This window comes from Dermochelys coriacea, chromosome 10 (genome assembly GCF_009764565.3).
Source record: "Dermochelys coriacea isolate rDerCor1 chromosome 10, rDerCor1.pri.v4, whole genome shotgun sequence".
NCBI classification, from domain to species: domain Eukaryota; kingdom Metazoa; phylum Chordata; order Testudines; family Dermochelyidae; genus Dermochelys; species Dermochelys coriacea.
Genome location: NC_050077.1, coordinates 60,772,421 through 60,790,725, shown reverse-complemented (window position 1 = coordinate 60,790,725; position 18,305 = coordinate 60,772,421). Strand labels below are relative to the sequence as shown.

The window sequence follows — 18,305 nt, the reverse complement described above, 5'->3', positions numbered from 1 at the left end:
GAGAACCGGGGAGGCGGCTGCCGCCGGTGCGCAGCGCTCTCCCGGGCAGGGAGCTACGGGGCTGCCCCCGGGGAGCGCTGTCACTAGGGAGCCAAGTGGGGAGCGGGTGGCGCACTCGCACCATGGGCTGAGGGACAAGCCGAGATGCGCTCCCCGAGCGAAAAGAGGGAGGAAGGAGTCGCCTGCCGCCCACCCCGACCGAGCGGCCCCTCCTACCTGAGTGATCGGGGCCGGCGCGGCGCCCCCCGCCGCAGCCAGCCAAGGACGTGGGACGGGGGCGCCACGGGCTCGCGCGCTAGCTCCTGATGCCTTCACAAAACAACAAACAACCAGCGCCAGGGGAAGCGGCGCCTGCGCATTGCTACTGCGCCCCACCACCCTGGCAAGTGTAGTCCGCTCCCCGCTCACTCACTGCGGGCCGAGCCCGAGGGGAACTACCGATCCCAGGCAGCAGCGGGGCGGCGGCGCAGAGGTCAAAAGGGCAACGAGGCTTGTCAACAAAGGAACCGTCAGCGGCTCCTGGCGGGGCTGGTGCTATGGCAACGCCGCACGACCCCGACGCTGGAGCGTTGCGGAGCCGGAGCCACTGTCCAGAGCCGGCTGCAGCGGCTTGGACAGCAGCGGCCAGGCGGAGGCGGACCGTGGTGAACAGTGGCAGAGCGCGCGCCGGCCCGATCTGTCGCGGCGCGTAGTTGGCGCCTGTTAGTCGCCGAACTTGAGAGGTGGGGTAAGGCCGCGGCCCCACCCCTGGCGCTGTAAGCGAGTGTCCGTCCGTGCCCGGCTCGCCTCAGCGCCGGAGCCGGAGGCATAGGCCGCATTTCGCAACAGGAGGCGGCAGGAGAGGGTAAAGTCCGTGTCGTGGCCTGGCTGTTTCACCGAGTCCCGGCTGTGCTCCTGGGAGGCATTTTAAAGATGGGGATAAAAATAACCCCGTTATGTAAAAACAGGCATTTATAAAATCGGATCAGGAGACGAGACATTCCCATGCACTTACTTTTAGTGCCAGTCAGTGGGCACGGATATTTAACAGCCAAGGCAGCTCGGAGAACCTGACAGCGAAAGTGGCTGTGTAAACTACAGACTTCATGCCCGTTTACGGGCTCCTCTGAAAGCAATGCAACAAGGAAGAAGATTAGGGATAAGTAAACTGCATATTTGTCAGTTTTAATCTACCATTGTATTAGCAACAGAGGTAAATTAATGGTTTATTCAGGATTTTTTTTAATTGACAGTATCCCACTTACACCTAAAGTTTAATCTAAACCAGTGAATTTATATGTTAGAGAGACAAGGTGAGGCAATAACTTATTGGACCAACTTCTGCTGGTAAAAGACAAGCTTTTGAGCTTACACAGAGCTTTTCTTCAGGTCAGCTTAGCCTTTAAAGGTCACCAGGCTGGAATGAGTTACTTCATCAAAATGAATGAATACAATTCTGGATCAGTTCTTACATCACCATAGTATCAGCACACCCTCCAGTCATGCATTAAACCACATGACTAACATCTGTCATACATGTTCTCTCATCCTCTCCCTAGGGGAAGAAGTGTACAGTAGAGTGTCTTGTTGTGGTAAGGCTTTTTTTTTTTTTTGTCGATGATAGGCAGGAGTTAATATGCAAGTTACATATTTGTTAGAAAAGGCAAATCAAAGAAAACACCAAACCTTTCAGTTGAGAAATTTAGAATATAGATTTTAAAAATATATTGATAAAGGGATCTGTTTATCAGTTCAAACAGTAGAAATTGCCTTCTCGCTGGAAAAAAAAAAGTTACTAAACTCCACAGCAAAACAGTTGTTTATAGAAATACAGAAGTTCAGCAAGTGACTCCTCAGTATACACACGCCTTAGCATGGGGTGGGGGGACTATCCTTTTGTCAACTTCATTTGAAGAACAGCAGTATAGAAAAGTTCAGAGGACTGACATTTTAGTAGTTTTCTTCTCTAAAGTCATTCATTTGTTATCATGCATTTAAAAGGAATAAATAAAATAGTAAATCAGCACTCAGCTTACCTTTCATGTAACACTTATCAGTTAGAAAAGGTTGGTAAAGTAAATGTGGCAACCCTTATATTCTCTTATAAAGGCAGCAATTTTGCACTTATATGATTTTATACATGTTCAAATCAGTGGATAGATATTAAGGCCTCTTACACTCAGCAGTAGCCCCACGTCAGTAATGAAGGGTGCAAACCCCAGCTTGTCCTTGTCTAGTTATACTTAGTTGCACTGGTATTGAGTCCTATGCCTACTGCTAGCCATTGATTGCTGAATCACAGGACTGGAAAGGACCTTGAGAAGTCATCTAGTCCAGTGTCCTGCACTCATGACAGAGCTAACTATTCTCTAGACCATTCCGGACAGGCGTTTGTCTAACCTGCTCTTAAAAAATCTCCAATGATGGAGATTCCTCTGGCCCCACTCTAGAGCCTGCACCCCCCCCCCATCCTGAACCCCTCATTCCCATCCCAATTCCACAGCCCTCACACCTGCACCCCAGCCCTCTGATTCAGCCCGCTCCCACACCCCAAACCCCTCATCCCCAGCTCAGTTGGGTCACAGGCATCAACAATTCTCTTCAACTGGATTGCCAGAAAAAAAGTTTGAAAACCACTGGTGTATGGAACTTGAACCCAACCTTCAGTCTCAAGGGAAAAGATTTCTTCCCAATGTTCCATAGTGATATCTACAATTTTTTTTTTGAGACGGTAATGCTCAAAAGACTAATGCTAGATATATTTAAAACTTTAGTGAATGCTATAATTCAAGCAAATGGCTGCCCAGGACAATAGTCACCATGTCACATCTGATAATTGTTAGTTAGTAATGAACAATTACTGATTATGTAATTCTATGGAGTACTCTTTACTGTGGAACGGAGCCTTCACAAATAAACTTATGTACACGGATATGACTAAGGTAGGTATTTAAAAAAAAAATTCCAGGATTATCAGGTCTCTGCAATTTTCCATATATTCTACAATTTCATTTGAAAAAAAAATCTATCCCCCTCCAATATAATAGGCCCTCCACAATATAAACTATAAATGCTGCCCTTCTAAACTGACAGAAAACTAGAAACAGTAGAAACAAAGATGTGAATTAGCCGCTCCTTTACTTCAGTGCCTACTCAGAGGATTGTATCAGTAAATTACTAGACTACTCTAAAATTACACTTACTTGGAATCAAGCCATTTAGAAATAAATGTAAAACTTTAGGACAACGTTTAGAATTATGCAAAATGCACCTTCTCCCACAAATATAAACAGCATTGTTTAGCCCCTTCCCCTGTGCAAATTAATCTTTCTGAATTATTATACTGAAGCTGTAACATGCTGTGTTAGCATTATTATTCCTCCTTTCCAAAAACCTAACCCACTAAGAAGGTATTATAAATTTGAGTGAAAGAATGAGTCTGAATCTAAGCATGGGTTTCGCATGCTACATAACCCTCTTTTCGCTGTGCTACTTTTTGCTGGAGCTTACCTACTTACCGTCTTTAAAATAGCACACTACTAAAGTAACTGGATCCAGGTAAATAGCTGAATAATATGTAAGTGACCTGTACAATGCACTGCAGAAGCATACAACAAAACTCTGTGAAAGTTGGGAAAAATTCCTTCAAGTTTCATGGCTTTTTTTTCCCCTGCAGATTTCTCCTGCAGGAAACACATGACTTTCCATACACAAGTAATTAAACTAATAATATACTTATGTAGTGATCAGATTCCTAATATCTGTTTGTCTAATAAAAACAATGATTTAATATGAATCTAACTGAAATATTATTTTTGTCCTGTTATTTATAAAGAGAAGAAACTCATCAAAATTATCTCTTAATTAGGAAAAGAAAATGACTTCTGCTGAGATGCTACCATCGAATACCAACACTGAGAAAATCAAATCTGTTCAACTGCTTTCCTGTGCAAATCCTGGCAATCCTGTGTTTTCCTGTATGTTGGACCCAAAGACACTCACTACCAATAATTTCTTGACAAACCCTCAGCTTTTACTGTTTAAAACAACTTCAAGTGAATATGGTGCTATACCACCTACCTCCCAAATGGTACCATGTACCTACCATCCACAAGATGAAACATTTACAAAACATTTGTTAATTTGTGGTTTGACTCAACATAATTATATAAACACTGCCATTGACAGAAGTAGGGTATATGACTACCCAAATATGCAGCACACTCTGTAAAATTATATTATCTTACTTTTCTCACTTATTTACTGAAATACTACGCATTTTAGTTTTGGGAAAACAAAATGCAGGCCTGTTATTTTTGTTGTCCATTTTTGGAGTAAAGTGTTAATACGTATTACAGTAAAACACTTTTTTGATCCTTGTAATAACAGGATTTTAAGTGAGTATTTGTTAATACATTTCTGTGCATCAACCCATACATGAATAAAGTATAACTCTTGAAATGAATGTGTTAAACACAACACTTCTTGTACATTAAAGAGATAAGTGCAACAGAAATTCACTTGAGAGGATAGATCTTTGAGATTAATGTTCAAAACAAGTGTCAGATCCCGTGCTACAAGGCCAGACTATTTTTTTTTTTAAACTGATCAAATCCTGCCAATATTTCCGCCACCTGCAACCCCAAGGAAGCCAATGGGGTAAGTGAGTGCAGAATTTGTCTCAATATAATTTTGATGCGAGTAGGTTGTCCTTTAACAGGTTTGTGCTCTGCTTCAGTCTTAGAATTTGTACTGTGCAACTTATGCAGAGAGAAATTCTGCAACTCCTTCCACAGTTAAGGAAAGTCAAAACCTTAAAGCTGTTCCCAACATTTTTTGCGTAAAGTGGAGTTGGGACTGTACAGTTCTGCATGGAGAAGAGGTTCAGTGGTAAACTTTCTGCATAAAACATGGGGAAAGTATTTTGCATAGGTCAGGATAACAGCCCGTGGATCTGATAAACGCACTGATCGACTGGAACGCAACACAAGTATGAGGGAGGTGATGCAACAGTTTGCAGCCAACCTACTGGCTGTAATGTAGTGTCCAAAATCAAGCTGTGCACACTGCCTCTGAGTTGCTGAAGGGGGGATGCCATCTGTTCTTATCAATGTCGTTTTCCCCCATGTACAGCCTTTTGAGGTTTGCATGTGAGACAAATGTTTTAATCTATAGACACTGTTACAATACGCACTTTAAAATACTAATTTAGACTGAAGGGTGCACAAATATGAAAACAAAAGTAACTGAACTTCTATATTTGACCATATTTTTAGCTGTGGGTAAATGGGAATTCAGTCACACACATTTTTGTTAGGTACACACGTGTTTGCTTGATAAATAGGGGTTTTGAAGGCACAAATATAGAGATTGGGTTGAGGGCAGCTAAAAGTTGGGTTGGGAATTTTATGCAAGAATGGTTCATTTTGTCCTCATACATAAAATATAGTCTGAACAGAAGATTAAATATAAATCACATGCTTTGGAATAAAACATTCACTGCATGGAACAGACAGCTCAGAGGAAAAAAAAAACACACAAAATAAATGAAAACTTCAGGCAGATAATACCTTGTGACATCAGTAACCATGTCTTTAGGTCCCAAAGAAGTGGCATTCAGAATAAGTAAGAAACAAAAAATCACATTTAAGCAAAAATGGGTGAATGCTAATCACAGCCCTGCATTACGGATAACAAACAGAGGGAGCACTGGGAGGCATTATGCACAGCTGCTTCACTATGCTTAAAGAGAGCGTAATATAGTGTCTGCTAACTGGTTCTAAGGAATGGTAGGGCCCTGTTGCATAAAATTCTCAGAGTGTCAGAAATTCCCTAATTTCCCTAATAATCCTCAAATCAAGAACAAATTAGTAACCTAAGAAATTCAGAATGAGATCAAGTATTGCATCATAAGTGTTCCCCATCAATGCCAAGCATACTCAGAAATAACAGTCAGAAGTTTAAAATAAGTATAACTGTATCCCAGGCCAGATTAACAAATCCAGTGGGGTCCAATGTTTTCAGCCTAAGGGTTCAGCCTTTAGTTCAAAAAAGTCAAAGGACCACAATCAGTACTTTGAGGGCAGATTCTCTGATCTGTTCCACTTCATTTAGGCAATGCAGATGGCATTAAGGGAGCAAAAACTATTCACATATCCTCTAGGGATTCTCCAGACATGGGCGAGTTCCCAGGGGACATAGAACAAGTGTAACCCCTGCTTCAGTACTTTCCTTGTTGCAGCATGGAAGCATGTTGGGGTAGAAAGGAGCAAGTCAGGAGCAGGGAGAAAGTGGCTTGAGAACAATATGTTCTCGCTATATCCAGCTGGGATGTAGTCTTTAGGGACCATAATCAGTTGGCACAAATTAAGGCAGCCTACAGGCTGCTCTAACCTACTCTGGGGGTGGAGGAGAATCAGGGATCCACAACTGGTTATGGGTTCTCAGCTTCTCCTCTTTTCGTCATCTCTAGGGCTGCCCTACTTGGTTTTGTTTGGGAAGGTAGTCATTTTGTTGGTGCTTCCTAGTCTGAAGCAGGGCCAAGTAAGCTCCTATCCTGTTATCCCTAACACTCCCACAACCACGTGTACTTATCTCCTCCCAGAGCCCAGGCTCCAACCCAAGCCCAAACATCTACACAGCAATTTTACAGCCCCACAGCTCAAGCCTTGCAAGCCCAAGTCAGCTGACTCGGGCCAGCCACAGGTGCTTAATTGCTGTGTAGATGTACCTTAAGATTCTGGCAAGTTTAAGTGATCCATTAATAGGATACTTCATAACAAAATTAATTTAATGCCATTATGAAATAAAAGATCTACAGATGTATTTAGCCAACAGAAGGCTTGCTGTTTTTCATTTAAAATGCATTACTACTGACAAAATTACAATTGCATAGTAACTGTTTGGTCAGTTCAATCAATATACGTCAAATCTTTTTGAATGGGTTAGAAACATTTAATATACATTGCTTAACACTCAAATAATATTTTACTGCATTTTACAAGGATTATATTAACCCTCCCCCAGACCAAGATTTCCCAAGTCGTGTGCCTGATGTTAAGCACCTAAATTCAAAGTTAGACACCTAAATACATAGACTGATTTTGAGAGGCACCAAGCTCTGAAAACTTTGTCTTCAATGGGAACTACTAGTGTTGAGCAACTGAAAAAATCAGGCCTTTAAAGTTCACCGCATCATATTTGAATATTTTGGCTCCAGTTTTTTAAGAAAGTGTTTTAGGGTTGTTTGTTTGGGCAAATTCGTATACAATATGAGCATTATGTAATTTCTAGTCCTATGTGAAATATTTCGAATAGGATGACTTCTGATTTCACAACAGTTCTGATGGCTGTTCCTTTCTACATTAGCACTTTAACTTTGGTAGCAGAACTATGAACATAGTTAATAATGTTGACTAACCACTGAAGTTGTTTTAAAAATCAATGAGACTACATTTGTTTACTTAATAACAGATTTGAAATTAAATATAGTAAAGTATGTTCTGTTATTCAAGCTAGCCAATATTTCATACAAAAAAAACCAAATGACAATTTTGGAAACAGGTAAGAAAATAAAATGTGTATTATTTTCTTCTCTTTCTATATTTACCCAAGTTATAGTAGTTCTTATGAGAAGTATCTTCTCTTTTACCCAATTTTATAACTGGGATGAGCGCAGAACAAAATGTCTGGTGACTTCACTGGCTCAGGCAGAATTTGAAATAAGGGTTTTCCTGATTCCAACCTGTTAAATACACCACCATGCTGATTCTAGCCTTTGTTAAGAATCTTGTGCAGTTCCATGAATTATATGTTGAATCTTTTCAGCATCTTGTTCTAAAGTTTTATTTGTAGGATCGATCTTGAGAGCAGATTCATAATCCTGGAGACCTAATATTAATACAGCAAGCATATTATTAATCCTATATACAAAAGTATTTATACTTTTTAACAGCTAGTTGGAAGTAACTTTCCCCAAGTTATACGCAAGTAAAGGTAGGGCGGCTTGAGTTTCAGATAATTTTACTGAATGGGATTTGGAGCAGAACAAAATATGGTCTTTAACTTTGGGCTGTATGAAAATAATAATTTCATAAGACTAACAATTGTTTCTAATGGAAATATCACACAGTTATATTAAAATCTTAAACTATTATTAAAACTTACAACATTATTCTAAAACACAAACAGAACCTTTTATATATTTACTTGGTGCCTTGCAAACTCACTTTGTCACATTCTTTGCCCTAAAGAGCCTGCAGCCTAAGGCCTCAAACCTGCAAATGGATCTGCACAGACAGAGACTTGAGTCTCTGTGGTACTCCACTGAAGTTATTAGGTACACACACAGGCACTAAGGTCCAACCACATGGATTCGATTGCAGGATTGGGGTTTAAATTAAAATAGACACATGTACTATTCAGATAAGCAATGATGCAGTGAATATTGATGAGAAGAAAATAAGAAAGATTTCTGGAAGAAGTGGATTTTGAAGAGGAGAAAAAGGATGTAGGAAGGCATGAAGCTGAGAATGCAAGAAGAAAACTAAGGCTATGTCTATACTATGGACCTTACAGAGGTACAGTTGTAACGCTACAACTGTGCTGCTGTAAGGTTTCCAGTATAGCCGCTCTTTGCCGGCAGGAGAGAGCTCTCCTGACAGCACAATTAAACCACCCGCCAACAAGCGGCGTTAGCAACATTGCAATGTCCACACCAGCACTTTTGTTGGTGAAACGTATGTCGGTCAGGGGGGAGTTTTTTTCAAAGCCCTGATTGACAAAAGTTTTACCGACAGAATTGCTAGTGCGGACAAAGCCATAACCTGTGAATAGAGTAGTTTGAAAAGCCATAATGAGTGCAAGGGGGAATAAGAAATTATAAAACAGATGTAAGAGGTGAAAAGGTTTATATAGTCTCAAACTGGATACGAAACAGTAGGAGAAAAGCCAACAAAGTGATTCAAAAGGAGAGGACATGACCAAAGTAGAGGGAAAAAAATACGAGTTTAAATAGTGGCATTTAAAAAATTTACCTCATACCTTCTCCCTCATTTTTAACTTTGCCTTGTGAGATAAGAATGGTATATTATTAGAAAGCTAGCTAGATACACACCATTATTACAGATTTTCTAACAAATACAGTGGAAAATATTTTACCTGTCAAAAATTTATATATTTCAGAATAAAAATGTTTTAAAAAGACTTGTTTCTGATGACTTCATAAGAAAATATTTACAGTTTATATTTTTATATCTTTGGAAAAATTTGGGAGTTTAAGATTTTTCACTTTTTGCGGTATATAACTGTAACTGTATGGTTTTTCATACTATACATATATGCATCTCGGCAATAAAAACAGAAGTTCTTTAAACATTATGGCCCCAATACTGAAAAGATTTAAGCATATGAGTAGCCCCCCATTGATCCCAATGGGATTACAATCATGTATTTTTAAACACATACATAAGAGTTTGCAGACTCAGAGCCTGAATTCTTACCTTCAGCATACAATTCCAGCTGACAAAATGCTGTCCCACGCCTCACATAAGCTTTCACTCTAGCATCAGCATTATCTGGAACAGGTGGTATCAGTAATTCTAGTGCCTTTACAAATAAAAATATCCAAGATATTTAGAGACAGATTTTCTGTGGTCTAACCTCCCATTTACAGATACACGTACACCCACAAAAATTTGCATTCTCATTTAATTACCTGGTTTGTGGTGTAACCACTATGATTTGCATTCACAATTTGTTCGCACAGATGCGAAAACGCAAGTGCAGTTTTAAAAGTGTAACTTGTCCCACAATAGGGAATCTGGATCTTAGGTTGGTGCATAAAGTGTTAATGATCATTTATAAACAGCAAATATATTCCATTATCATAGTCCAATATCACAAATCGTGCTCCAAACAACATATTGATCTCATTACTAGAGTTACTAGGAGAAACAAGTTTAGAGCCTCGTGGAGTGCTTAGTTCAAGCAATGATTTTGGGGCCCATTTTTTTCAAAATATCCATGTGTGTCAGATAATGAGGTTTTTTTTTTTTAATAAAAAAAAGTAAAAACACAGTACAAATTGTGCTGAAGCACCATTAGATAACAGAACATAGAGTTTTTCTGTCTTTCCTCAAATAGTGGTTGTTCAAATATTGAGACGTTCCAGCAATCTTTTAAGAGAATTTTTTGGATTATTGTTGAGTTTGTTTTTTTTAATTCTTCATACTAAGTGCAGAACGAAAGACAGATTATGAAATTTATGTGGGTATATTCTATAAACCTTTGTCACTAAAAGTTTTTTTAAAAAAGAGTAAGTATATCTGTTTATATTCTTTTCTTGATGGGCACTATTATTTTATTAAAAATATAGTTACTGTATCTATCAAGTCCCAACTTGTTCGATTATACTGCATGAACACAAAATTTTGAAACCATCATTAGCCAATCATTTCTCCTTTAATCCAACCCTTTAATAGTCATTTTATCAATCATTAGGGCTGAACAATCCAAAATGTTGATACATCATTGTCCGTGTATCAAACTTAAGCTGTTATATAGTGTCCATAAGTACATTCTTGCTTGACAGAAAAATTAGCTATATGTTAGTTTAATATCATATCCATGTTATACAGAGATTAACTACAAAAATCTACTTTATGTGTAATACATTTATACCTTAGATGAATCTTCAATGGTCTTGTGCAAGTTTCTCAATTTAAGGTGACAAGCAGCACGATTCAGATACAGTACTGGAATCTTATTATTTAACAGAATTGCTAGGTTATAGGCATTTACGGCTGCAAGATAGTTTCCTGTTGCAAACATTTTGCTGAAAACATAATAAAAATACATTTTAAAACAAGGAAAAATATAATACAATAGAGAATGCCTACCTACTGTAAACAATTTGGACTAAACAAACAATTTCAAACAAGTTGAAAAAAAATCCATTAAAAACTGATCATTTATGACATTTTGGATGACATAATAAACAATGTAGATGCAGTCTATTCAAACTTCATGCTGGCAGCCAGGTTGGCAAAAGTTTAAGACAAAGTCAGGTAACACAGCATTGAAGAACAGGAAAAGCAGAGCGTATTTCCATGGATATGGTGCAGACAATTAATAGACATTAATGCCAGACTTTTCTCAGATAACAATCACCTAGTCTAAACTCCTGAATAACAGAGGCCATAGACTCCTACCCAATAATTCCTGTATCAAGTTGATAACTTCTATTTGGGCTTCATCATATCTTTTACACAGATACCCAGTCTTGATTTAAAGACTTCAAGTGATCGAGAACCCACCACATCACTAGGTGCATTGTTCCAATGATTAATTACCCTCCCTGTTAAAAATTTGCAATTTACGTCTAGTCTGAATTTGTCAGCATCTGCTTCCAACCATTGGATTTTTTTTTGCATGATTAGAGAGCCATCTGCTATTAGGAATCTCTTCCCCATGTAGGTACTTATAGATTATGATCAAGTCCCCCCTTAACCTTCTCTTAAATAAACTAAATAGATTGAGCTTCTCATATTATAATATTAATATACCATCTAGTTGTTATATAGCACTTTTTAATCGATAGTTCACAGAGTTTTACAAAGGAGGTCAACATCATTATTCCCATTTTACACATGGACACAGGGAAGGAAACGATTTGCCTAAGCAGGCCAGTGACCTTGCAAGCCTGTGGCAGAGCAGACTTCCGAGTCCAATCCAGTGCAGTATCCCCTAAGCCACACACTCACTATAAGTCATTTTTCCTAGAACTCTAAGATGTGGTGTATACGTTATTTGTAAATCATCCAGTGAAAACGATGGAAAATAAAATTCTGCATGGAAAGATAACATACAAACTAAAAACTTTCTACACAAAAAATGGAATCAGCATTTAACTTCCTAAAAATAATATATTCAGTAGTTATGTTTCTGATACATGCTTGTAAGCATATCTTGGAATGAGTTTAACTCACTTTCCTTTGTCCTTCAACCAGTCTGGGTTCTTCTCCTCCTCATTTAAATCCTTCAGCTCAGAAAAATTAGCATTCATTGCTCTACGAGCCTCTGCTTGCTTATTCAGCCACTGTGGTAGGAGGATGTGTGTGCAACATGTTAGCATTTTGTTCATTTGATTTACTTTTTGAGATTTAGGTTTTCATTTTGCTTTCATCCTTTCACTTACTTATCTAGGAAATATTTCTTTATCCCATTTTTAGTAGAAACACCTAGCTGTTGATTCAAGATCAGAAAAGCTCCAAGTTTTCCCATATATTTTGTTTCTAAATGAGCAGTAAGGGTGCAGTACTGCCTGACTACTAAACTGTTTTTTGTTTATTGTGATTACAAAGAAGAATGTATCAATGCTCATCCAACAGAATCCCAAAGAACAGACTGTGAATTTAGACCAAAAAAAGTCATAATCTAGATTGATTTTAACCCCACAAGAGGACAGAATTTATAGAATGCATTTCATCCTTGTATGTGAAGTGAAATTTGGTATGGAATTCAACTATAAACATATAATTCTTTAAAACAAAAACAAGCTATTTCTGTAAATCCGAACAATCACATCTTAGATGAAAAGTGATTTAGTTGGAAACATTTAATATTACACATAAATAAGATTGAGGAATCAATGGGAAACTGGTGTCTTTTCAGCTGCCATCTGGGACTGAGAACAGGGGCTCCCACTGTCAGCCTCCTGCATGGTCAGCCTCCTGCTGTCGAAATTGCAGTGGAAGCCAAATATTGTGGCATCCACAATTTCTGCAATATCACGAATTAAGTAGGGCCTTACTTATAGTACATATTCAAGGTGATTATAATAACTTGGTACCGTTATGTTTCTTTTAAAAATACAATTTCAAGAAATAATGTGACTGTTTTTCCAGACCAACATTTAATATAAATTATTTCAATTACTTCAATTGTCTTCCCTGCCATAATAGTCATATTACACAGTACAACCAAGGTTCTTATTTGCAGTTTATCCGTGATGGAAAAAGGGATCAGTGATATAAAATAGTTTACTTTTCAAATTAACTTAGCAACCTGTACGTATTCAGTAGGAAATCGATAGGAAATACAAACTTGGAATTTATATAACAGGACTCAAAGAAATATATAAAGGATGACAGGAAGGACCAAAGCAATGTTCAGCACTCTACAACCACAGGAAATGGTTAATAAGGGATATAGCTATCTTAAGTTAAAGGTGGATGACCACTACTCCACATAAGTATAGAAGAGACTATATTTGTATCTCGGTTAAATTAGAAGTGATCATTTCAATTGCTCACAATATCTCTAGTTTAAACTAATTTCAACAAAGGAAAATAAATGAGAAGTACATATGACTTCATGAAATGACAGAAAGATTGGTAAAGATGTATCAGTTTCATGTCAAGAATAAGACTTCCACGTTGTAACTTCTATTTCCAACAGTATCACTACCAAAATGTGAGCTTCCCTGATTGGTTTAGTAAAGCAATAGAAGACTCATTCCTATAGACTGTAGTTGGCCACATGAATGAATAGCACTACAAGCACCTCTGAGTGCAGTGAAAGCACCCTCGCAAAATGGAAAAATATCCTTACCTCTTCCTCTTCTGCTACTCGGGATTCTCTGAGAGCTGTAGGAAACACCCGAGATGTGAAACTAATTTTAATAGTACCAGCAGATCGAGGAGCAGGGAAAGATTCTTCTTTTAACTTCCCTGAAAATATATTTTCAGAACTACCAGCTGCAAAGATAGAATTAGAACAACAGAAGAAAGCAAATTTATTTTTAATTTTCTCTTTTCCCCCATCATATTTTCAGGTAGACCTAATTTAGAGTTTTATAAAGTAGAAGAGCACCTCAAGTTATTCTGTTTTGTATCCTGAAGGAATAACTCTAAAACATTAAATCACGCTTTTTTATGCAAGCTGGTTATATCGCCATACACAGTAAACTCAGAGTACGTACAATTCCTGTAGGATGTACAAAACCTTTGTAAAATTTGAGTTTCATATAAATCAGTTTTGGTTTTCATATGAATTTCAGATACAGGGACAGATTTGGGGTTTGGAAAATGGGGGCTTACACTGAAGGCTATATGCAGAAGTCACCCAATCATTTTGCAATATATTTTACACTGAATATCATGTAACAGTTTGGGGCATTTCCGCTTGTATTAGGAACTTGGTAGCTATGTTCCATGAGAGAGAAGGTTTTTTTAATCCAATACTTCTGTGGTTTAGGAGTGCACAGAAATCACTAATTAATTAGCATTAAGAAGCAGCATTTAATGGAATGGTATTATTTGTAATGAAGTATTACGTTGAGGGGTTCGGAAGGAAAGAAAGGGTAAAAAAAAATGCTAAGATCCAAAATCTGCCCTTATGTGACTCAACACATTGACAGCAAGTAAACAAGAGACTAAACCAACTGGAGTCAAAAAGAATAAGTAGTTCAGTATAATACCTAGATATGAAGGAAGAAAATTCCAGAAATGCCTAGAAAGGTTTAAGAATTGAATTTTTAATACAACAAACATAGTATATAGGTTATAAAAAAGGTAGAACTGTATTCCACAAAATACCACCTCTTGTAGATATACTTCTAGTCTTGGAAGTTCCTGCATTTAGAGTTTTAGCTTTATTTATTTCTTGCTTTTTCTTCTCCTCTATTAGTTTCCCTTCTCTGCGTATTTCCTCTTCTTTTTGTATCTTTCTTTGTTTCTCCTCATTTCTCTGCTTTTCTTTCCATCTCTCCAGCTCCTCAGTGACCTTCTTTCGCTCCTCTTCTTTCAGATTTTCAATTCTTTTTCTCTCTGTATCTTCTAGCTGTTTGAATTGCAGAACTATTAGAACATGTAATGTTTGGTGAAAATGAGCAGAACAGAAATGAGAGTGCATAAGTATCTTCCCAATTCTACACAGCACGATTATTATTATTATTATTATTATGTGACATTATATACAGAGTTGAGGGATTCTAGAAAAATAGTTGGAAAAGGAGGAAACTGATTGGCTTATATGTATTAATACGTAAAATAACTCACAGAGCTTGAAAAACATGTGCCACGATATTTTAATATCATTATTAGAGGGGCAGGCTTAGAAAAATTTAGGAAAGTATGATGCTCATTGAGTTGTTTTATTCTGAAGAACCTACATTTTTCTTAGCACTTTGGGCTGCTTTATAGTACTTGGTGGGAGACTCACAAAGAATACATAGAAGCTTAGTATGTAAACTCTCTTTCCTTTGATTCAGTAATGGACCACTCCTCCAGCATGATACTTAGGAATACTTTGCTACTGGAGCTGCTACACCCTTTTGATGGAGTCTCTGACCAATTCTGCTTACAAAAGATCCTATGGCACTATTCAAGAGAGTAAGAGTTCTACCCCAGTATCCAAGCTATATTCCAGCTCAGAATCTCAGGGAAATTTAGAGCTGTAAAAATTTCATTTGTACAGTTTCATTTGAATCATTATTCTTAATTTCCCACTTCTCCTTAAACTTAGATGCTCATGTAGATTAGCTAACACATTTCTACTCAAGAAATAACTCCATTTGCCTGACGCTGAAAGTGATTCCTGCATATGCAATCTTGAAAGCTCTAAGATTCTGCTTGATATATTTTTAAAAGCTATAAAGTTTTGACAGTCCTCTTGCATTTTATGAATATCTTAACAACACAAAATGTTAACATAAATGGTCATTCCATGTAGTATGCAGAAAAGCAATTTGGTGAGAATAAAGAAATATAAAAGTTACCATTTTTTGTGAGGGAAAGCATTGTAGAACAGAGGTAGGTGACAAAGGATCAGCAGTAGGGCAAAAGCTGCATACCACAACTTTTATAGTCCAGAACGAAGGTGAATCAAATATTTCTTAGAGTCTACATTGCTTAATTCATATATAGAGCTCACCTCACCTCTTGTGCCAAATTATTGCAATCCTAATTTCCCTTTAGATACCAACACCTGCCTGAGCTCACCAAAAAAAAAAAAAAAAAAAAAATCAGTTTATAATGAATGTGTTAACAGTCCTAATTTTTTCATAACTGTTTTCCTCTATATGGTTTCCAGACCTCACAATGGATATACCCAAGCTAAAAGTAGAAGAGGAATTAAGAGTTATGCCAACTCTCCTGCCACTTTAATAAAGAAGACTACTTTAGAAAAGATATTTTTAAACAGCATATTTAACCCCAAACTTGTCAGGTTAGTTGGCAATTATTTAAGATTATATTTCTTGTATTTAATTATTGTAGAGTCACATATAAATTTACCTTCATTGTGGCCTCCAGAGCATATTTTTTATGTTCTCGTTTTGTAACAGCTTTTGATTTTTCCTCTTCATCTGCTTTCTCTTGGGCTTTTATTATAGCATTCTCCCTTATTCTCTGCATTTTCTCTTTGTTACCTGACAGAAAATCATTTGAGAAATTTAAGACTGAGGTTCATGTGTTATTCATTGTGTACAGGACAAGAGAATTTCTCTCATTATTGTATCTGAGACAGAGTGGCAAAAATGTAGCCCACCCAGGTGCACAATACAACCCTCTGTTAATCACAACTTTAAAAGGGACAATATAAACTTCACTTAAACACAAATACTATGTTTTATAATAAAGGTTCGACAAGACCTATAATCTGTAGAAATGTTTCTTTTTAATTCTCACAAAGAATAATTTGGTTTGGATTTAAATATTCCTCTACAGAGCTTGCTATCCAAACATTGTACAGTACAAGACACAGGAAGCAACTATAACAAAAGTTAAGCTAATTTATTTTCATTGTCAAACATAACTGTAATGCAAAAAAGAAGCAATCAGCAATAACGGAAAATGATGAAATGAGATAGCTATCTATCTATCTAATCTCAGGTTCCTGGTATTTCAGGGAGAGGAAAACAAAACAAAACAAAAAAAAAAAAAAACAAGAAAACCTGGTATTTTTCTTCAAACACACCCATACATTCCTCTCCCCCAAAACGATTCATAAACATCATCTTCCCCAAGCATTGGAAAATATGGACATGCACAGCCAAAGTCACCCAAACAACCTTTACTTTGCCCCAAGCCATTGCCAACATTCCATGTTCCACACAACATATACTTCCACACTTACTATACAAGAGGTAACCTTACAAAAATGAGTTTTGAAAACTCAGATTTATTTTCCTTAAATCTGCAGTCATCTCTAGGATATTAGCTTTATACACATATCTCAGACATCAAATGTGATCCCTTGCCTTTCCAAGGCTCCATACTCTTGACACATAGTCACTTCTGGTCTTAGATTTGTTTATGTAGCTATGGACTATTTATGGCAATTTTAAATACAATAAACCAGAAATTTCAAATAATACTTATATATTTGGAGGCAAAAGTTTGTTTGGAGATCAGGGCAGAAAGTTTGCTGTTATTTATCCCAAAAGCAAGTTTGTATACTGCTGTGGAGTTCAAATGGCTCTTCATAATCCCAAAGTCATTAGTATTTGTGATGAAACTGAAAGGTGCGCTTTCATTGAAATGTCAGTGAGGAATCACTCTCTAGCATTAAGAATAAATCAATCCAATAAAATGTGTTCTTACATTTGGAAATAACTTGTGTGTTAGCTACAGCCTCACATTGCCTAAGTTTCTGGTTCTTCTCAAGGGTTGCTAGTGGGGCAAAGTTAAGGTTCTTTGAACTTTGATTTTCTAGGTTAATATTTGCTGTTGTGTGTATGTGTTTCTGCTACTCTGTTCAACTGGGGCTTGAGGTTGGAGAGGGAAGAAATGCATGAGCTTTGTTACAAAGAAAAAAACTACAATGCGCTACTTCATGTATCTATGAATTCTTGCGGGGAAAGGATTTGGTATGTTTTTGCCTGTCTTTTAAATAGTCCATCTATGTTCCACAGTAGACAACTTACCGTTTTCCATAACCAGGGATTCCCACATGGCCACTTCTTTTTTATATAAAGTGAAGAAAATGGTCTCATTTCTGATCTTTGCTGTACTACTAGTGTCATCAATAGGAGCATACAGAATGGCTTCAAATAAAAATGGAGGAACGTTTACCTATAAAATGTAAATAGCAAATAAATATACATGTGTATTCATTTTAAAAGTGTTTTGTTAAATAAGATGTTTAATAAGATTGAGGCTAAATAATAAATCCCCAATGTATATTTTAAATATTTAGCAAATGTTTTCTCATAATAAACCAAGAAAATCATAAAAGCTGGTGAGTGAGAGACTCCACTAACTAGACTGTAATTTGCTGTAGAAGAGATCATTTACAATAGCTTAACCAAAAAGAAAAGGAATACC

The 18,305-nt window shown here is 37.3% G+C and overlaps 4 protein-coding genes across 10 annotated transcripts in view; 1 reads left to right on the top strand and 3 right to left on the bottom strand.

Annotated features, from left to right (window-relative positions):
* CCPG1 (cell cycle progression 1) overlaps positions 1–292 on the bottom strand; it is a 62,734-nt gene extending 62,442 nt beyond the window's left edge. For 2 of the 3 annotated variants that reach the window (XM_038417980.2, XM_038417982.2), the window contains exon 1: positions 217–292. The gene's annotated coding sequence lies outside the window, so the exon portion shown is untranslated. The remainder of the gene's footprint in view (positions 1–216) is intronic. The other variant, XM_043493372.1, reaches the window with a different exon arrangement.
* Positions 210–4,440, top strand: C10H15orf65 (chromosome 10 C15orf65 homolog). 4 transcript variants are annotated; one of them, XM_043493387.1, is made up of 2 exons: positions 210–340; positions 3,848–4,440. In XM_043493387.1, exon 2 carries the CDS (start codon positions 3,857–3,859, stop codon positions 4,208–4,210), a length of 354 nt encoding a protein of 117 aa, XP_043349322.1. In that variant the 5' UTR covers positions 210–340; positions 3,848–3,856; the 3' UTR covers positions 4,211–4,440. The 4 variants fall into 4 exon arrangements, with proteins under 4 accessions (XP_043349322.1, XP_043349321.1, XP_038273941.1 ...); XM_043493386.1 differs by lacking the exon at positions 210–340 and adding an exon at positions 487–644; XM_038418013.2 differs by lacking the exon at positions 210–340 and adding an exon at positions 699–722.
* Positions 4,441–7,543: 3,103 nt separating this feature from the next.
* DNAAF4 (dynein axonemal assembly factor 4) overlaps positions 7,544–18,305 on the bottom strand; it is a 13,727-nt gene continuing 2,965 nt past the window's right edge. Inside the window, exons 2-9 of one of the 2 annotated variants that reach the window (XR_006274596.1) lie at positions 17,906–18,053; positions 16,275–16,408; positions 14,580–14,820; positions 13,591–13,736; positions 11,967–12,076; positions 10,660–10,813; positions 9,480–9,554; positions 7,544–7,869 (exon numbers count right to left, since the gene is read on the bottom strand). Coding sequence is in view for 1 of the 2 variants with exons in the window: in XM_038417991.2 (XP_038273919.1) it covers positions 7,760–7,869; positions 9,480–9,585; positions 10,660–10,813; positions 11,967–12,076; positions 13,591–13,736; positions 14,580–14,820; positions 16,275–16,408; positions 17,906–18,053 (1,149 nt within the window). In the remaining variant the exon portion in view is untranslated. Of the gene's footprint in view, positions 7,870–9,479; positions 9,586–10,659; positions 10,814–11,966; positions 12,077–13,590; positions 13,737–14,579; positions 14,821–16,274; positions 16,409–17,905; positions 18,054–18,305 lie in introns of both variants that reach the window. The other variant, XM_038417991.2, reaches the window with a different exon arrangement.
* The window catches only part of PYGO1 (pygopus family PHD finger 1), a 27,493-nt gene continuing 27,113 nt past the window's right edge, over positions 17,926–18,305 (bottom strand). Inside the window, exon 4 of the transcript XR_006274597.1 lies at positions 17,926–18,053. The gene's annotated coding sequence lies outside the window, so the exon portion shown is untranslated. The remainder of the gene's footprint in view (positions 18,054–18,305) is intronic.

What these genes read in the sequence shown, in the direction of transcription:
- C10H15orf65 (XM_043493386.1), top strand. Translation starts at nt 537, where the DNA reads ATGGCAACGCCGCACGACCCCGACGCTGGAGCGTTGCGGAGCCGGAGC. An exon ending in CCAGGCGGAGGCGGACCGTG is followed by an intron (nt 645 to 3,847) that starts GTGAACAGTGGC and finishes TCTCTTAATTAG; the next exon opens with GAAAAGAAAATGACTTCTGC.